Raw genomic sequence first — 20,803 nt, forward strand, 5'->3', positions numbered from 1 at the left:
TATCCAATTATAAAGCAATTAAGAGATCTGCGTGCTTTAATAAACTGTTTCAGACAAATATATGTTACAAAACTGATTTCGTGTACAACTTTAATAAAATCTGGCAAAACCCTAATGAATTGGAACATCGAACGTTTTTCAGTGAAAAGCTTACTTTAAAAACTGACTTTTAGAAATGGCAGCTGATCGCTGCGGCTGATAGACGATCGCTAGGTGTACAATGCAGGTAAAATGGGATTTTTTAAGCTGTAATTTCACGCTAAGATGTGAAAATATTCAGTTTGCATCCGAACACATTGTAATGTGTAAAGTAATAAAGTTTTGCATCGTGTTTTAAATGCATATATCTCATACATTTAATTGCAAACACTTGTGGCAGTTCACTTATCCAGTCAACTGCCCCAAAGCGCGTACAATTAAAGTTCAGAAGTGAAACAATTGATAATTAAACTGGGATGGGAGGGGGGAGATCGCCTTGAGTAGTTATTGGTCAGTTTGTTTTCAAACTTTTTACACTTGTTTGAAGGCCCTTTGATCTCCGCTCGCTGAGGCCACTCAATGGGACAGCACACGCAGTTGCGAGTCTGGTACCTACCAGAGTTGCTAACACGGTCAAACGCTGTCAGCCACTGCTTGCATTGTTTATGCAATGTTAAAAATTGAAAAGTGTTAGTAATCGGTAGATTTTGCAGGTGTAGAATGTGGATAACAACCATGCACAGTTGGTGCTCTCCAATGGCGAGAGTATGACAGAGACAGCTGGCTCAGTTTTCAATCTGAAAACACCCCCTCGGTGGACCAAACACAACGACAGTGACCTTTCTGCGGGAAAACCAGGGATGTGCCTTTGACTGAATTAGCCATAAAGACGTCTTGCTATGACTTTTGTTCCTAACCAAAGCATCTAAATATCGCGTTAAATATGAGATGTATTGTTCCCAACTTTTTTTTGGTCTTGAGAAATATTACAGTGCTGATTTGGCGATTCATTTTCTTAGATCGTGTCACAAAACATTTTTCTGAACAGACTTACTTTTTGAACATATCATTACAAATGACCCCAATGTTTTCAGCAGTGAATTTATCAAACCATTCATCTGACAATACTTTTAAATGCATCATTGTCATGGATCGTGGATTTGATAGATTGCCGAGAGGCACAAAACCCCTTTCCAAGGTCAAGTTGAAGATCTTGTTTAGTGTTTAGCTGTTTTTGTTAAAGCGATAGAATACTATTTTTGTATCTTTTAACTTTTCAGGCGCATCTTGCGAAATTAGGTTAAACGCCACTGTGCCCGGCACGGATAGGACAGATTCAGTCACGGAGGGAGCAACACAACCACACAAATTAACAAGCCAGCAGGATAGTTTCCAACACAGATTTTTAAATGATAAATATTTTTCAAAAACAGTGAGGTCTCGCAACATATGCTACCCATTTTCCAATTGATTAAAAATGAACGGCAAACTCTCCATTAGGTACTTTAAACAATATCATTTGTAGCTATTTCTGCATAAATATATATTTTAAAATTAATTAAACTTGGAAAATTATTAATAACGAAATAAAAATCTTGCTCGTGACATAAATCATTTCTCAGTCAATTTTTGCACTTCCAAGGCCCGAGATCGCCGATTAAAGTTTATTTTCTCTTTCAGCCACAATATTCCGCAGAAAGTATTTCGATACACATGTTTCCATGATGCACTTAATGTGCTGGGGGACATAGAAAGTCGTTGCATCCTATCTAGCTCAGCCGACCTCTTTTGTTCAGCTCTATGAAGTAGGGGCTTTGCCAGCTCCCGAAGTGCAAAAGCATGCGTCATTTTTCACCAGGCTCGTCTCATCCTCAAAAGACAACTATCAAACCAGCCCTAAGCCCTTTTAGGCATTAATTACTTTGCTATCCAACCGATCTGTTTTTCCTATTATTTGCATTTCTCAGCAGGGATTTTTTTTGCGAGACTAATGCAGCTGCGCGTAGCGATGAATGCATTTCTCATCACAAGGGCGAAATAGGTAAGTAGAATAGATGTGTTTCTCCCAAAATAAAAATAATTGATAAGATGTGAAACTTCTGCATCGTTGGTTTGATCAATGATAAACAGACGTTTAGGCGTTGCAGGTTTAAATACAGTTTTGTCACCATGCAGTCCTTATCCAAAATGTTTATTTTGAATATTCAGGCTCATTATTATGATTGCAAGATCAGCATTGACCGGACCAGATTCGGAAGTGTCCGCACTTTTATTTCTTTTGAATATTCGAACACAGATGATATATATCTTCACGTTGGTTATTGATACATTATATTTTATATATACTCACACACATTCCTCAATTTTGGCCAAAAGAAAAATAGTCAAGTTTTAACAATTTAGTTCCATACAAAATATAGATATATATTCGATATATATCTATATATATTCGATGATGAAGTCGAATTCTTTATTACAATTTTGTTACAAACCTGTTGTCATAAAGAACGGTGTAAAGGAATGACTCATTCTGATGGAGACCTTACCTTTCAGAATAGGAGGCAGTGAAACATCGCTGACCAAGGAGACTGCTTTTTGTATGGGTGTAATGGAATAATGTCACTAATGCTACTGAATAAATTATTATTTGAAACGTTCTAGCGATATGCTAATCACTTCGTAGATTAATATTTTATAGCCCCATTTTTGGTGAAACGATGCTTTGCCTATCCTATTCAACTCAACAGTCACTTAATGTTTATGGTGGAGAATTAGATTTGATTCTACACCCAGAGGTTGTAGAAATAGCTAAACGTTGCGGTTTAAAGGGCTCTGCTTGGGTTGAAGGTCTGACTGTAGAGGTACTTAGTCTGCATAGAGGATTTGTGAAAATGGCTGAGAGCCAGCTCTGGGAAGAGATCCAGCCCGATTAGGATTAACCCTCTCGGTGAATTTCGACTGGTTGTGAGCAGCTCTGGGACCCGGCTCAGCAGCAAGTGTCATCAATCCAGCTCCCTCCTGGGCCTACATCACCCAAGTGAATGATTGTTTGGGGTAAAAACAATTATGGATCCTAAAACCTCCAGTATTTCCATAAATTATGGTGTATTGGTTTGATTGTATAGGAGCGCTGCTGTAATTCAATGACAGACTGTCGAGCATCATAAAATTATGATTGTAATCCATCATCATGTATGAGTAAAAGTTCCAGTTAAACGTGTGAGTAGTTCATTATCGAAAGGCGAACGATACACGAATCTATAGTTTCCGTATGATTACAACTTGAAACTCTCGGTAGGAAAGAACGTGACTTCAAAACGGCAAAATATTTTAATAAGTAAAATCTCTTTGTGATAACGACCGAATGCCTACTAAAATATAATACTGAGAATTCCCTATTAAATATTTAAATTAGTGTTAAACTCACCATAAAACTTTCTGTCTGACGATATTGATTTATGAGAGGGTGAAAGACAGGGGCTGTATTTTACCATGACAAACGCATTAGAAAACGAAAGCGTTTGACTATTCAAATCTTTCAAACATCTTTTACCTTCTTGCTGTTTCAGCAGACGCCACCGGTTGCACTACACAATTGGGAGAAAATAAAAGCATTTTGTGTCAGAAGTGAGAGTAGACAGAGTGTAAATTCTTCCCTGTACAACCAGTTGGCGCTGTTTGGTCTGGGTGGACCAACATCTATCTTTAAGACACACAGCATTACTACAGGTTCAATGTACTGAATATTCATATCAAAATGCTAAAATGATTTAGCAAAGTAATAATAGCAATCCCTTTACAGTGCCAGAAAAATGAACAGTCCAGACACCACAATTGTTTATAACTGGCTTTAATGCTTATAGTACCGTAACGATCTACTGCAAAAAGACTAAAGAAAATTGTTGCAAACCCGTTCATTCGGTTCTTACTGTGCATTCTGTAGAGAGCACTTACTTAATGCCACAGTACATTTTTCAAATTTTGCGTTCAATAATTAATTTTGAATTTTTTAATGTTTTCATTTCAATTGTGTTTTGGAGAAAAAGGAAAGCAAATGCAATTTATGACCATTTATGCTGCCTGACCTGCTGAGATTTCCAGCATTTTATATTTTTATATTGTATTTATTTCAGCAGGCCCATTACTTATGCAGGTCCTATTGTGAACTTCAGGGGAATAAAGAAAACACAGCTCAGCGAGAAAGACTGCATTGATGTTTGCGCGACATTCATAGTCTCTCACAGAATTGCACGGTTTGCACTGGACACCGCGCGCTTATACTTCTCAGTTATAAATCCAGCCAATATACTAAAAACGGTCCTCGCTGGTACTACTTGATTAACTGTTCATTCGTTGCTTTAAGCCTTCGGTTGGAGTGGGAGAGGTGGGTATCCAGCACTGCGGTTTTATTATCATATATTATCAGGTGATCTGTGAATGCAGAAAAGTAGAAACAAATCATCAGCCAGCGAATTTTTTGAATACTGGGAAATGATTCCCGAAGCCGACTCTTATTTGGTACACACGCGGCAGTGTGTACATCAATGACAGGTTTCTTATCCAGTATCAGCATTTTATAAGAAACACACAGTTAAATATATTTTCAAATGAATTTGACACTGTGCATAAAAGTAACTTGTTTCACACTGGCCATTTTCCAGGGAGGATGCTCAATAACTACTTTAGCAATAAATCAATACTGCCCATGCTGAAACTCCGCACAATCATATCGCCGGGAGGAGATATATTTATAAGAATTCTACAATAAGATGCAACATTTTCCATTCTTTCAGTTTTCTCTCGGGAATAAGGTTAACATGAATCAACTTAACAACATTTTCAAAAATCCCAGTTTTTTGGATCAGATTTCAGATTTGGCGCATCAGGACAGAAATACCGTGTCGGTGCGGCTGGAAACCGGCACGTGCCTTCTGAGTGATGTGAGCAGGCAGCACGAAGTTATGCTGTCCCGCTCACAGTGCTCTCTGGTCAACTGAGAGTTCACAATGTTCTCTTTCTCAAAATTGTAATGTTAGAAGAGAGTTGATGGGGCAGTCGGCCCTATCCAAAATTAAACTTAAAGGGCAGCTTAGATCACAGAAGTGCTTTCTAAACTTTAACATTGAAGTCATTTAACATTAATATTAAAGTCATTCAAGGGACTGAGTGACGACGTGGGTTATGGGTTCAAATTCAGTCCACCCTTCTGATCAGCAATTTGAGGATAAACTGGCAAAAAATTGAGTTAGCTACAGATTCTGTATTAGTGGCATGGCTTGGAGTTCGGCCTCTGAGTGTGCGCAGACGCAAGTGTCATCCGCGTACATTCGATGACAGAGGATGGGACGACCTTGCATCTAGCCTGGAGACGACGAAGGTTGAACAGGTCCCCCATTGGTTCTATAGTTTAGTTCCAGTCCAGTGGGGAGCTTGTTAAGAGTGAAATGGAGCATTGCAGCCATGAAGATCAAGAAGAGTGTTGGTGCGATGTTGCAGCTCTGCTTGACCCCGGTCTGGATGTGGATTGGGTCTGTGGTAGATCCGTTGGTCAGGATCACGGCTTGCATGTTGTCGTGGAGCAGGCGGAGGATGGTGACAAACTTTTGGGGGCAGCCGAAATGGAGGAGGACGCTCCATAGTCCCTCACGGTTGACAGTGTCAAAGGCCTTTGTGAGGTCAAAGAAGGCCAGGTACAAAGGTTGGTGCTTTTCCCTGAATTTCTCTTGTACTTGTTGCGTGGTGAACTCCAAGCCATTGTCAACATCTTCACCGAGGCGTACGAAAGCATGGGTCTTACACGAAACATCCGTAAGACAAAGGTCCTCCACAAACCTGACCCCGCCACACAGCACTGCTCCCCGGTCATTAAAATCCACGGCGCGGCCTTGGACAATGTGGACCATTTTCCATACCTTGGGAGCCTACTATCAGCAAGGGCAGACATTGATGACGAGGTCCAACACTGCCTCCAGTTTGCCAGCGCAGCCTTTGGTCGTCTGAGGAAGAGAGTGTTTGAAGACCAGGATCTCAAATCCGGCACCAAGCTTATGGTCTACAAGGCTGTAGTGATACCCACCCTCCTATATGACTCAGAGACGTGGACTATATACAGTAGATAATATGTCCTTACTATACAGTACACATGCACATGAGGCCCATACTAGAGAGAAGGTCACTCTGAAACCAGCAACGTTTATTCCAGCACTGAAGTGGAGAAGATGGGTGGAGCTTCCCCTTTTATACCTGAAAGTCCAGGTTAGGAGTGTCTCCCACAAATTCACCACCTAGTGGTCAGTGTTCTCACGGAGTACAACTTAGGTCAGTTTATACATGGATTACAATGACAGTTGAATACATGACATCACCTCCCCCCAAAGTCTTATTGGGATCACAGGTTAAGTCTCTCTGGTGGTTTACGTTCCCTTGTAGAGCGCCTGAGTTGGGGCTCCGGTCGTTGGGCGCTGGCCTGACTGTCTGCTGTTTGCGGTGCCTCAGGCCTGTCCGGACTGCCCTCAGTGACTGGGTCTCCTCCACTTAGAAACATAGAAAATAGGTGCAGGAGTAAGCCATCCGGCCCTTCGAGCCTGCACCACCATTCAATAAGATCATGGCTGATCATTCCTTCAGTGCCCCTTTCCTGCTTTCTCTCCATACCCCTTGATCCCTTTAGCCGCAAGGGCCATATCTAACTCCCTCTTGAATATATCCAATGAACTGGCATCAACAACTCTCTGCGGTAGGGAATTCCATAGGTTAACAACTCTCTGAGTGAATAAGTTCCTCATCTCAGTCCAAAATGGCTTACCTCTTATCCTAAGACTATGACCCCTGGTTCTGGACTTCCCCAACATCGGGAACATTCTTCCTGCATCTAACCTGTCCAGTCCCGTCAGAATTTTATATGTTTCTATGAGATCCCCTCTCATCCTTCTGAACTCCAGTGAATACAGGCCCACTCGATCCAGTTTCTCCTCATATGTCAGTCCCGCCATCTCAGGAATCAGTCTGGTGAACCTTCGCTGCATTCCCTCAATAGCAAGAACGTCCTTCCTCAGATTAGGAGACCAAAACTGAACACAATATTCCAGGTGAAGCCTCAACAAGGCCCTGTACAACTGCAGTAAGACTTTCCCTGCTCCTTTGCTCAAATCCCCTTGCTATGAAGGCTAACATACCATTTGCCTTCTTCACCGCCTTCTGTACCTGCATACCAACCTTCAATGACTGATGAATCATGACACCCATGTCTCGCTGCACCTCCCCTTTTCCTAATCTGCCACCATTCAGATAATATTCTGCCTTCGTGTTTTTGCCCCCAAAGTGGATAACTTCACATTTATCCACATTAGACTGCATCTGCCATCCAGTTACCCACTCGCCTAACCTGTCTAAATCACCCTGCAGCCTCTTACCGTCCTCCTCACAGCTCACACCGCCACCCAGTTTAGTGTCATCTGCAAACTTGGAGATATTACACTCAATACCATCATCCAAATCATTAATATATATTGTAAAGAGCTGGGGTCCCAGCACTGAGCTCTGCGGCACTCCACTAGTCACTGCCTGCCATTCTGAAAAGGACCTGTTAATCCCAACTCTTTGCTTCCTGTCTGCCAACCAGTTCTCTATCCACATCAGTACATTACCCCCAATACCATGTGCTTTGATTTTGCACACCAATATCTTGTGTGGGACCTTGTCAAAAGCCTGTTGAAAGTCCAAATACACCACATCCACTGGTTCTCCCCTGTCCACTCTACCAGTTACATCCTCAAAAAATTCCAGAAGATTTGTCAAGCATGATTTCCCCTTCATAAATTCATGCTGACTTGGACCAATGCTATCACTGCTTTCCAAATGCGCTGCTATTTCATCCTTAATGATTGATTCCAACATTTGCCCCACTACTGATGTCAGGCTAACTGGTCTATAATTACCCATTTTCTCTCTCCCTCCTTTTTTAAAAAGTGGTGTTACATTATCAACCCTCCAGTCCATAGGAACTGATCCAGAGTCGATAGACTGTTGGAAAATGATCACCAATGCATCCACTATTTCTAGGGCCACTTCCTTAAGTACTCTGGGGATTTATCAGCCTTCAATCCCGTCAATTTCGCTAACACAATTTCCCGCCTAATAAGGATATCCTTCAGTTCCTCCTTCTCACCAGACCTTTGGACCCCGAGTACATCCGGAAGGTTATTTGTGTCTTCCTTTGTGAAGACAGAACCAAAGTACTTGTTCAATTGGTCTGCCATTTCTTTGTTCCCCATTATAAATTTACCCGAATCCGACTGCAAGGGACCTATGTTTGTCTTCACTAATCTTTTTCTCTTCACATATCTATAGAAGCTTTTGCAGTCATTTTTTATGTTTTTGGCAAACTTCCTCTCGTACTCTATTTTCCCCCTCTTAATTAAACCCTTTGTCCTCCTCTGCTGTATTCTAAATTTCTTCCAGTCCTCCGGCTTGCTACTTTTTCTGGCTAATTTGTATGCCTCTTCCTTGGATTTAACACTATCCTTAATTTCCCTTGTTAGCCACAGTTGAGCCACCTTCCCCATTTTATTTTTTACTCCAGGCAGGGATGTACAATTGTTGAAGTTCGTCCATATGATCTTTAAAGGTTTGCCATTGCCTATCCACCGTCAACTCTTTAAGTATCATTTGCCAATCTAGCCAATTCGCGCCTCATACCATCAAAGTTATCTTTCCTTAAGTTCAGGACCCTAGTTTCTGAATTAACTTTGTCACTCTCCATCTTAATAAAGAATTCTACCATGTGATGGTCACTCTTCCCCAAGGGGCCTCGCACAACAAGATTGCTAATTAGCCCCTTTTCATTACACATCACCCAGTCTAGGATGGCCAGCTCTCTGGTTGGTTCCTCGACATATTGATCTAGAAAACCATCCCTAATACACTCCAGGAAATGCTCCTCCACCGCATTGCTACCAGTTAGGTTAGCCCAATCTATATGTAGATTAAAGTCGCCCATGATTACTGCTGCACCTTTACTGCACACATCCCTTAATTCTTGTTTGATGCTGTCCCCAACCTCACTACTATTATTTGTTGGCCTGTACACAACTCCCACTAGCATTTTCTGCCCTTTGGTATTCTGTAGCTCCACCCATATCAATTCCACATCATCCAAACTAATGTCCTTTCTTACAATTGCATTAATTTCCTCTTTAACCAGCAACACCACCACACCTCATTTTCCTTTCTGTCTATCCTTCCTAACTGCTGAATACCCCTGGATGTTGAGTTCCCAGCCTTGGTCACCCTGAAGCCATGTCTCTGTGATGCCAATCACATCATACCCGTTAACTGCTATCTGCGCAGTTAATTCATCCACCTTATTCCGAATACTCCTCGCATTGAGGCACAGAGCCTTCAGGCTTATCTTTTTAACACACTTTGACCCTTTAGAATTCTGCTGTAAAGTGGGCCTTTTTGTTTTTTGCCTTGGGTTTCTCTGCCCTCCACTTTTACTATTCTCCTTTCTATCTTTTGCTTCTGGCTCCATTTTATTCCCCTCTGTCTCCCTGCATAAGTTCCCATCCCCCTGCTATATTAGTTTAACTCCTCTCAAACAGCACTAGCAAACACTCCCCCTCGGACATTGGTTCCGGTCCTGCCAGGTGCAGACCGTTCGGTTTGTACTGGTCCCACCTCCCCTAGAATTGGTTCCAATGTCCCAGGAATTTGAATCCCTCCCTTCTGCACCACTGCTCAAGCCACGTATTCATCTGAGCTATCCTGCAATTCCTACTCGGACTAGCACGTGGTACTAGTAGCAATCCTGAGATTACTACTTTTGAGGTCCTACTTTTTAATTTAACACCTAGCTCCCTAAATTCGTCTCGTAGGACCTCATCCCATTTTTTACCTATATCCTTGGTACCTATGTGCACCATGACAACTGGCTGTTCACCCTCCCTTTTCAGAATGTCCTGCACCGCTCCGAGACATCCTTGACCCTTGCACCAGGGAGGCAATATACCATCCTGGAGTCTCGGTTGCGGCCGCAGAAACGCCTATCTATTCCCCTTACAATTGAATCCCCTATCACTATTGCTCTCCCACTCTTTTTCCTGCCCTCCTGTGCAGCAGAGCCAGCCATGGTGCCATGAACTTGGCTGCTGCTGCTCGCCCCTGATGAGTCATCCCCCTCAACAGTACCCAAAGCAGTGTATCTGTTTTGCAGGGGGATGACCGCAGGGGACCCCTGCACTACCTTCCTTGCACTGCACTTCCTGTTGGTCTTCAATTCCCTATCTGGTTGTGGACCCTTTACCTGCAGTAAGACCAACTCACTAAATGTGCTATTCACATCATTCTCAGCATCGTGCATGCTCCAGAGTGAATCCACCTTCAGCTCCAGTTCCACAACGCGGTCCGTCAGGAGCTGAAGGCGGATACACTTCCCGTACACGTTGTCGTCAGGGACACCAGAGGCGTCCCTGATTTCCCACATGGTACAGGAGGAGCATAACACATGTCCGAGCTCTCCTGCCATGACTTAACCCCTAGATTAACTTAATTTGGTAACAACAATGCTAAATGTTACTTACTGAAATAGAAAAGAAAAAGAAAAGCTACTTACCAATCACCAGTCAATCACTTACCCCCTTGGCTGTGACGTCACCTTTTGATTTCTTTCTACTTTTTTTTGCCTTTTTTCCCCACTGCAGCTGCACAAGCACGCCTTTATAGGCCTCTCGACGCTCCGATCCCGGAACTCCCGCCTCTCCGACTCCCCGAACTCCTGGTCTCACTGGCCTTTATAGGCTTCTCCACGCTCCGACACCGGAACTCCCGCCTCTCCGATTCCCCGAGCTCCTGGTCTCACTGTCCTTTATAGGCCTCTCGACTCTTGGTTCTTGACACTTGGTTTTGGTATTTGGTCACCTGTGGTGGAGTGAACTCTACATCGTGTTCTTCCTCTGCTTCTTCTATGGGGTTGCTGAACCTCCTTTTGGTTTGATCCACGTGTTTGCAGCAGGTTTGTCCATTGGTAAGTTTAACTACCAGAATCCTATTCGCCTCTTTGGCTATCACAGTGCCTGCAAGCCATTTGGGCCCTGCAGCGTAGTTGAGGACAAAGACAGGGTCATTGACATCAATACATTGCGCCCTCGCATTCCCGTCATGGTAGTCATATTGTGACTGGCGCCTGCTCTCAACAATTTCTTTCATGGTGGGGTATATAAGGGATAACCTGGTTTTAAGCATCCTTTTCATTAGCAGCTCTGCGGGTGGGACCCCTGTGAGTGAGTGTGGTCGGGATCTATTGGCCAACAGGAGGCGTGATAAGCAGCTTTGTAGGGAACCCCCTTGGATTCTGAGCATCCCCTGTTTGATTATCTGCATTGCTCATTCCACCTGGCCGTTTGATGCCGGCTTGAACGGTGCCGTTCTGACATGGTTGATACCATTTTCTGCCATGATGTCCTGGAATTCAATGCTTGTAAAGCACGAGTCATTGTCGCTGACTAAGACGTCCAGTAGACCATGGGTTGCGAACATTGCCCGTAGACTTTCTACCGTGGCAGAGGATGTGCTTGAATTGAGAATGTCACACTCGATCCATTTGGAGTAGGCATCTACTACAACCAAAAACATTTTTCCCATGAAAGGACCTGCGTAGTCCACATGGATGTGTGACCATGGCTTGGCGGGCCAGGACCAAGGGCTAAGGGGGGCTTCCCTGGGCGCATTGCCTAGCTGGGCACACGTGTTGCACCTGCGAACACAAAGTTCCAGGTCTGCATCTATCCCTGGTCACCAAACATGTGACCTGGCAATTGCCTTCATCATGACAATGCCCGGGTGCTCCATTGTGGCGTTCTCAGATGAATGCCTCTCTGCCCATCTGGGGCATGACTACTCGATTTCCCCATAGTAGGCAATCGGCCTGAATCGAGAGTTCATCCTTGCGCCTGTGAAATGGTTTAAATTCCTCAGGGCATGCCCCGTACGTGGCTGCCCAGTCCCCATTCAGGACACATTTCTTGACTAAAGACAGTAGCGGGTCTCTATTTGTCCAGACTTTGATCTGACGGGCTGTCACGGGTGAGCCTTCACTTTCAAAAGCTTCAACGGCCATGACCATCTCAGCAGCATGCTCGGTTGCCCTCTCGGTGGTGGCTAGTGGGAGCCTGCTGAGTGCATCGGTGCAGTTTTCAGTGCCCGGTCTGTGCTGAATTGTATAATCATAGGCGGCTAACGTGAGTGCCCACCTCTGTATGCGGGCTGACGCATTTGCACTTGTTGTCGGCCAAAAGGGACGTTAGGGGTTTGTGATCTGTCTCCAGCTCAAATTTCTTGCCAAACAGGTACTGGTGCATTTTTTTTACTGTATATACACATGTCAGCGCTTCCTTTTCTACCATCCCGTAATCCCTTTCTGCCTGGGACAGACTTCTCGAGGCATAAGCTATCGACTGTAACTGACTCTTGGCATTAACATGCTGCAACACACACCCGACCCCATAGGACGACGCATCGCACGTTAAAACAATTTTTTTACATGGGTCATATAGCGTTAACAGATTGTTGGAGCATAACAAATTGCGTGCTCTATCAAAAGCCCTTTCCTGGCTGTCCCCCCAGACCCATTTGCGACCTTTGCGTAGGAGCATGTGTAGTGGCTCTAACAGCGTGCTCAATTTGGGAAGAAAGTTAGCCAAATAGTTCAGGAGTCCCAGGAACAAACGCAGCTCCATCGTGTTACGGGGTCTGGGCGCTCTCTGGATCGCTTCCGTTTTGGACACAGTAGGTCTGATCCCGTCTACTGCTACCCTCATCCCCAGGAATTCTACCTCTGGAGCTAGGAAGACGCACTTCGCCTTTTTTAGTCGCAGACCTACCCGGTCCAGTCTGCGTAGCACCTCCTCCAGGTTGTGGAGGTGTTCTTCAGTATCGCAACCCGTGATGAGGATGTCGTCTTGAAAAACCACCGTCCTTGGAATCGATTTGAGGAGACTTTCCATGTTTCGTTGAAAGATTGCGGCGGCCGAGCGAATCCTGAACGGACATCTGTTGTACTCAAACAACCCCTTGTGTGTCGTGATGGTGGTCAGCTTCTTCGACTCACTCACCAGCTCCTGGGTCATGTAAGCTGAGGTCAGGTCCAATTTTGAAAAATGTTTGACACCGGATAGGATCGCAAATAGGTCCTCCGCTCTCGGTAGCGGGTACTGGTCTTGGAGTGACACCCGATTGATGGTGGCCTTGTAACCACCACATATCCTGACCGACCCATCCACCTTGAGCACCGGCACAATCGGGCTCGCCCAGTCACTTAATTTGACTGGCGAGATGATGCCTTCCCTCAGCAGGTGACGCAATTCGCCTTCTATCTTTTCCCGCATCACGTACGGCACCGCTCTGGCCTTGTGGTGTTCTGGCCTGGCGTCCGGGTTTATGTAAATCACTACCTTGGTCCCCATGAAAGTACCAATGCTGGGTTGGAATAGTGAGTCAAATTTGTCCAGGACCTGTGAGCATGATATTTGCTCCACAGAAGAAATTGCATTGACATCGCCCCATTTCTAGTTCATGACAGCAAGCCAACACCTCCCCAGCAGTGCGGGACCATCCCCCGGGACAATCCAGAGTGGCAACTGGTTCTCCGAATCTTTGTGGGTCACGCCTACCGTGGCGCTGCCTAGCACCGGAATGATCTCCTTTGTATATGTCCATAGCTGTGCGTCAATCGGCAATAATTTTGGCCTCCTGGCCTTGGATGCCCACAACTTGTCGAACTGTTTGATAGTCATCAGGGACTGGCTGGCCCCCGTGTCGAGCTCCATTGATACTGGGATGCCATTGAGGAGCACTTTCATCATTATTGGTGGCATCCTGGTGTATGAATTGTATATGTGCTCCACATGAACTCGCTGAACTTCACCTTGCAGCGATTTCCCCCAGTGTCCATTTGGCCTCGTAGGGCTTACATCGGCCTGTCCTCCTTGTACATCAATCTGGCTGCAGGCTTCCTGCACATACGCGTCAAGTGACCGCTGACGTTGCAATTTCTGCAGGTATATTGCTGATACCCGCAAGCTCTGGCTGTGTGTTTGCCTCCACACCTGCAACATGAGCCATTGTTGGAAACAAAAGGTCCATTACCAGTCGATCATCTCTGACTGTCTCTGTAACTGTCCTTAAGCGCACCATTGACATGTGTTGATGGCCCCATTAATAGTCGCATTGTCCCTTGAGATGGCATGAATCGCCGTTCAGCTAGCCATTGCCTCTGTTGAAGTCCCCCTTTGGGTTCGACTACATGCTCGGGCATGTCCGATTGCCCCTGTCTGCCTGGAGAACTGTGTGTCGTGTTAACAATGTTGACTCCATGTCCATTTGCTACATTTAAACCAAGATTTTTGTCAAACATCATTCTGGTCTCTTCCTCCCCTGAGATAAATATCTGGGCCATCAAAGCCATCGTTTCCAGGGTCAAGTCTTTGGTTTCAATCAGTTTCCTGAAAACCCCAGCGTGCCCGATGCGCTCAATAAAAAAGTCTCACAGCATCTCCGCTCTGCATGCATCTGGAAACTTACATAGGCTCGCCAGTCGCCGGAGGTCTGCCACGAAGTCTGGAACGCTTTGCCCTTCTCGCCGCCAGTGCGTGTAAAACCGGTGTCTCGCCATGTGCATGCTGCTCGCCGGTTTAAAGTGTTCCCCGATCAACTTACTGAGCTCTTCAAAAGTCTTGTCCGCCGGCTTCTCTGGCGCTAGGTCCTTCATCAGAGAGTACGTCCTGAATCCACAAACCGTCAGGAGATGAGCCCTGTATTTGTTGGCCGAATCCTGTCCCAGCCATTCCTTAGTGACGAAACTTTGCTGTAGTCTCTCAATAAAATCGTTCCAATCATCACCAACACAGTACCTCTCGTCAGTGCTGCTAGTGGCCATGCTCGCGTGGTTTAAATCCCAGTTTCTTGTCGTCAATAGTATGTCCTTACTATACAGTACAAATGCACAAGTGGCCCATACTAGAGAGGTCACTCTGTGACCAGCAACCTTTATTCCAGCACTGAAGTGGAGAAGATGGGTGGAGCTTCCCCTTTTATACCTGAAAGCCCAGGTTAGGAGTGTCTCCCACAAGTTCACCACCTAGTGGTCAGTGTTCTCACAGTGTACAACTCAGGTCAGTTTATACATGGATTACAATGACAGTTGAATACATGACAGTAGACACCTCAAAGCGCTGGAGAAGTACCACCAGCGCTGCCTCCGCAAGATCCTGCAAATCCACTGGGAGGATAGTGTTCTCGATCAGGCCAACATCCCCAGCATTGAAGCACTAACCACACTCGACCAGCTCCGTTGGGTGGGCCACATCGTCTGCAGGTCTAATACGAGACTCCCAAAGCAAGTGTTCTACTTGGAACTCCTACACAGCAAGTGAGCCCCAGGTAGGCAGAGAAAATGTTTCAAGGACACCCACAAAGCCTCCTTGATAAAGTGCAACATCCCCACTAGCACCTGGGAATCCCTGGCCCAAGACCGCCCAAAGTGGAGGAAGAGCATCCTGGAGGGGGCTGAGCACCTCGAGTCTTGTCGCCAATAGCATGCAGAAACCAAGCGCAGACTGCGGAAGCAGCGTGCGGCAAACCTGACTCCCCACCCACCCTTTCCTTCAACCACTGTTTGTCCCATCTGTGACAGAGACTGTAATTCCAGTATTGGACTGTACAGTCACCTGAAAACTCACTTTTACAGTGGAAGCAAGTCTTCCTCGATTTTGAGGGACTGCTTATGATGATGATTAGTACAATATGGAAGAATATCAAATCCATACAAAATCTGCAATATAAACGAGCTCCAAATATATATCTGGCTTCAACTGTAACAAAGAACGATGTCTCATGAATATCGCCCTGGTTGTTGTTGGAAGCACAGAAAGACCTGGCTATACTGGTGTCATAGATCTCTGATAGTTCCATGAATGTTCTACCAAACCTGCTTCAAAAAGTGATGGCTAATTGCCCTCAATCATCCACTTACATGGGATAGGGTTCAAGGTGACTGTTGTGCTTTGTAATCTTTTGTTTTAAAATGGTTGACAAAGAATGAAAAAAAGTGTGACAAGCTGTTTGTTCCACAAATGAGGAATGTCTCACAACCCACCAGGAAATTTCCTCATACCGGGTTATAAAGGCCTTATTTTTGAGTGAATTAGCTTTAGTATTCCACGGTTCCCCACTGTGTGTTCCATTTATACGAAAGATAAAAATGTAAAACATAAACTAGCATTATTACTGTTAATTATGCAACAAGATTTTAGTGTAAAACAAAGGCAGCCATATGAATGGTGGTTAATATGCTAAATTGTTTTGCACAAAGATTATACAATACAAAATTCATTAGTTTGTCTAGAAACATGGGGCCCAAGTTTCGAGCCGCGCCTAGAACGGCGCAGTCCCGACCTGGACGCCCGTTTTTCACGCCACAAAGTGCGCCTAAAAAAAAGCTCCGTATTCTCCACCTCCCTGCAGGTCCTCTGGCCCTCGGCGCAGAGCAGCAGGAGCTGTAGGGGGCGGAGCCAGGTTCCTGCGCCGAAAACAGTGCCGGGACCTCTGCACATGCACGTTACAGTGGGCGCGCATGTGCAGTAGCTCCAGGCACCGGAAACTGTGTGGGAGGGGCCGAAGCACGCAGCCCCTAGCCCTGGCTGAATGGCCTCACTGGGGCTGCGTGAATAAGGCTCCTCCCACGGCCAGCTCCTGCTTCCTCCCACCCTGACTCGACTCCCGCTTCCCGCCTCCGGACCGGACCCGACACCCGCCCCCCCCCCCGCCCCCGGACCGGACCCGACACCCGCTCCCCCCCCCCCCGCCCCCGGACACGACACCCGCCGCCCCCCCCCCCCCCCGGACCGGACCCGACACTCGTTACCCCGCCCCCGGACCCGACCCGACCCGACACCCGCTTCCCTCCCCCCCCCGGACTGGATCCGACCTGACCTCCCTCCCCCCGACCTGACCTCCCTTTCCCTCCCTCCCTCCCCCCGACCCGAACCGAACCGACCGACCTCCCACCAGCCCCCCGACCCGACCCAACGCCATCTACCTGTAAATCTGGTGCTGGGGACGGGTCCTGCCCGAAGTCTCGGGCCCGGCCCGTTCAGCCTCCCTCCCCCTTCTCCTTCCCCCCCACCCCCCCAATCTCCTTCCCACCCCCCAATCTCCTTCCCCCCCAATCTCCTTCCCCCCTAATCTCCTCCCCCCCAATCTCCTTCCCCCCAATCTCCTTCCCCCACAATCTCCTTCCCCCCCAATCTCCTTCCCCCCCAATCTCCTTCTCCCTCCCCAATCTCCTTCTCCCCATCCCCTTTATCCCCTTCTCCCCCCTCCCCTTTCTCCCCCCTCCCCCTTCTCCCCATCCCTCCCCCTTCTCCCCCTTCCCTCCCTCTGCTCCCCACCTCTCTCCCTCTACCCCCCTCCTCCCCCTCCCCTCGCTGTCAGAAACACAGACACTGACAGACAGAGAATGAGAGACACACAGATAGAGAGATAAAGACAGAGACACACTGGGGGGGGGGCATCCCAGCACGCTGTTGGAGGGCTCCCGGTGCTGCAGTCGATAAGTAGAAAATGTTTTATTTATTGATTAAAAAAAAAATTATTTCTTATTAATTTTTTTGATTGATTTGGTTGATTTATTGATATATTTATTATTTATTATTTATGATGGCTCTTTATTTGTAAAACTGAAGTGTTTAATGTTTGTAAACTTCCCTTTAAACACCTCCCCCCCACCATTCCCTACGCCTGATTTGTAACCTACGCCTGATTTTCTAAAGTGTAGACAAGGTTTTTTCGAGCGTACAAAAATCTTCACTTACTCCATTCTAAGTTAGTTTGGAGTAAGTTTTCACTCACGAAACTTTGAAATCAGGCGTAAGTAGCCGGACACGTCCCTTTTGAAAAAAAAATTCTGTTCCAAAGTGAAACTGTTCTAACTGACTAGAACTGGAGCAAACTAAATGACGAGAATTCCGATTTCTAAGATACTCCGTTCTACACCAGTTGCTCCTAAAAATCAGGAGCAAATCATGTGGAAACTTGGGGCCATGGAAACATAGAAAATATGTGCAGGAGCAGGCCATCGGCCCTTCGAGCCCACACCGCCATTCAATATGATTATGGCTGATCATGCAACCTCAGTACCCCACCCCTGCCTTCACTCCATTCTCCCTGATCCCTTTAGTCGTAAGGACCGCATCTAACTCCCTTCTGAATATATCCAACGAACTGGACCCAACAACTTTCTGTGGCAGAGAATTCCACAGGTTCACAATTCTCTAGGTAATCTAAGCATCTCACAGTCTGTGTGTTGGAAGTCTCTTTGATCTCTCTATGTCTGTGAAGAAGGAAATGAAACAACAGGGGCACTACAACACAAGTTTTGGATTTTGAAGGCTAGAAGAGAAATCAGGGTTTGTTATAAGCAAAGCTGTGAGGGCCTTCACTGATGTGAAGAGGTTAGAAATGATGGAGGATAGTTAGAAGACATCTTGTTTTAGTCAAGTATGATGACCCACTGATGTGGGGAAGCATGGTATGCTCTTTATTTTATATCATTGCACAAAGATAAGTTGAACTAATTGAATCTGATCATAACTATTACTCTTTATGTTCACTCGCTGTAAAATAAAGTAGTTTAATGATCCGTATCAAGCCTCGGCTCACCGTATATGCTCAGTCTGGTTTCAGAGTGATTGACGAAATACTTGTGCAAACGACACATATATCTGGGTCAGATCATAAGGGAGTATTACCATTACACCTCAAGTTGATTTTGGGCAGTATGAATCAACTCTCATAAAAATAAGATGCTCAGACCATTTACAAGAGCAATTGATGCCACTAAATCCCAGCAGGTATCTAAGGCAGTCCCAAATTTGTAACACTGATATGTATGAGTGCTTTATTGTAGTAGTCCTAGCTTGGCTCAGTGGTCGAAATCTCACCTCTGAATCTGAAGGTTGTAGATTGAAGCCCCATTCCAAGACCTGAGCACATTAGGCTGACACTTCAATGCAGTAGATAGGGAATGCTGCATTGTCAGAGATGCTGCCTTTAAAATAAGACTTTAAACTGATGCTCCATCCACTCTGTTCAGGCAGACACAAAATATTTCAGGGCACTGACAACAACAGCAGTGAGCCAACATTCAACCCTCTCTCAACACCACCAAAACAGAATAACTGGTTCTTTATCTTGTTTGTGGGACCTTGCTGTGCACAAATTACATGCCACCTTTGCCTACAAAACAACAATGGCAACACTTCAAAAGTAATTAATTTTCCATGAAGCATTTTGAGACATCCTCAGGATGTGAAATATCCTATATAAGTGAAGGTTCTTTCTTACGAACTGCTGCATAGAACTGAACTGACAAGAGTGACATTCTTTTCCAAACAGAGGCCAATGGCAAATTCCATTACAACAGCGAATTGCCAATCCTTTAATGTTTATGTATGGTGTTATTAGTATTATATTCACTTTAGTTTCAAGCCCTAGTCATGAAAGTACTTTTAGGGCTGAAATTAATCTCTCAAATTTAATGGCCAATATTTTGCGGTGGGTATGGCATCATACCTTCTTTGGAATCCACCGCAAGGTCAGGATTTCCGCATGTTCTAAATCCCGAACTTGCGGTCAGTCAATGTATGCATTGACAGACCATCTGCATGGCCCACGAATAAGCAATTGCTGGTACAGAGTTAGGCTATTTGGCCACCAACTGCTCAGCAATTGCGTATGGAAATGTTACAGTTGATGCAAACAGGCACCGGGTCTTTTGCATCATCATAAGAGGATACTGATGTATATTTTAAACATATTATATTTGGAAATCATATAGTTTAACTGTATCAAATTAGTTTTTCTTGTTTATTCAAAAATAAGAATTTTAATGATGTTGATAAAATTATCAGCAATTACATTTTTAGTGAAGTTGGTGGAATGAAGCTAATTACAAATTAAATTCCAATCCTGTAAATTACAATTAAATCTGAATACGGCATTCAATTAAATCTGATTATGGGAATCCTATCTGAAATATCTAATTCTGTTGTCTGATTGGAGGACCAAGCCCATGTGATTCCAAGTATGCGTCCACACAGACTGCGTCCCTGGGATCCATGGGCCATTACGCTGCCCTCCATTATGCAGCCTCAGACCGCAAGTTTTCGCAGGAGGGCCGCCATCAGGTAGGTTCGTATTCTTTTCGCAGCTCGGTGGCATACTCCAGCCCAATATTTTAGCACCCATAAGGTTTTCTAGATGATAGAATTTGGAGGAAGGTGGGAATAAAAGGCGGAAAATGAAAGAATGGGATGAAAGATTCTTATACTGCATTTTACATTAGGAAGTTAGCAGCAACAGTAGAAAACCGCCTGATGTAAATGCAGTGGCCTTGTTGATGTCAAAGATGGTCCCCAACATCAAAGTTGGTTTTCAGCCACTCCTCCAATACTACAACCAATTTTGCTATCAATGCAAATGCAAGCAGTTCTATAGCAGAATCAATCTACCTAGCTGATTTTATGTGTGCTGCTATATCCCTGCAGTAGCTAAGGAAGAAGGTCGGAACAGATCCTGCAAAAAGACAAGATGGTTTCTGCAGTAATGCAGCTGGTGCCAGGCAGTGCCAAACCACTTCAGGATGCAGCTTCCAATACAAATGGCCATCTGAACTGATGAGCTGTTCTTTTCTAGTTTAATTGAACAAAATTATTCAGCACTTTTTTAGATAGTGAGGAATAGTTGAAAACCTAATTTGTTCGCTCACCAG

The 20,803-nt window shown here is 45.2% G+C and overlaps 1 protein-coding gene across 3 annotated transcripts in view; it reads right to left on the reverse strand.

The window, feature by feature from the left end:
* Positions 1–3,832: 3,832 nt before the first annotated feature.
* Positions 3,833–20,803, reverse strand: part of c5h10orf67 (chromosome 5 C10orf67 homolog) — a 475,763-nt gene continuing 458,792 nt past the window's right edge. For all 3 annotated transcript variants that reach the window (XM_070881415.1, XM_070881414.1, XM_070881413.1), the window contains one exon: positions 3,833–4,410. Coding sequence is in view for 1 of the 3 variants with exons in the window: in XM_070881414.1 (XP_070737515.1) it covers positions 4,392–4,410 (19 nt within the window). In the remaining 2 variants the exon portion in view is untranslated. The remainder of the gene's footprint in view (positions 4,411–20,803) is intronic.

Source organism: Pristiophorus japonicus, chromosome 5, assembly GCF_044704955.1.
Source record: "Pristiophorus japonicus isolate sPriJap1 chromosome 5, sPriJap1.hap1, whole genome shotgun sequence".
NCBI classification, from domain to species: Eukaryota; Metazoa; Chordata; class Chondrichthyes; family Pristiophoridae; genus Pristiophorus; species Pristiophorus japonicus.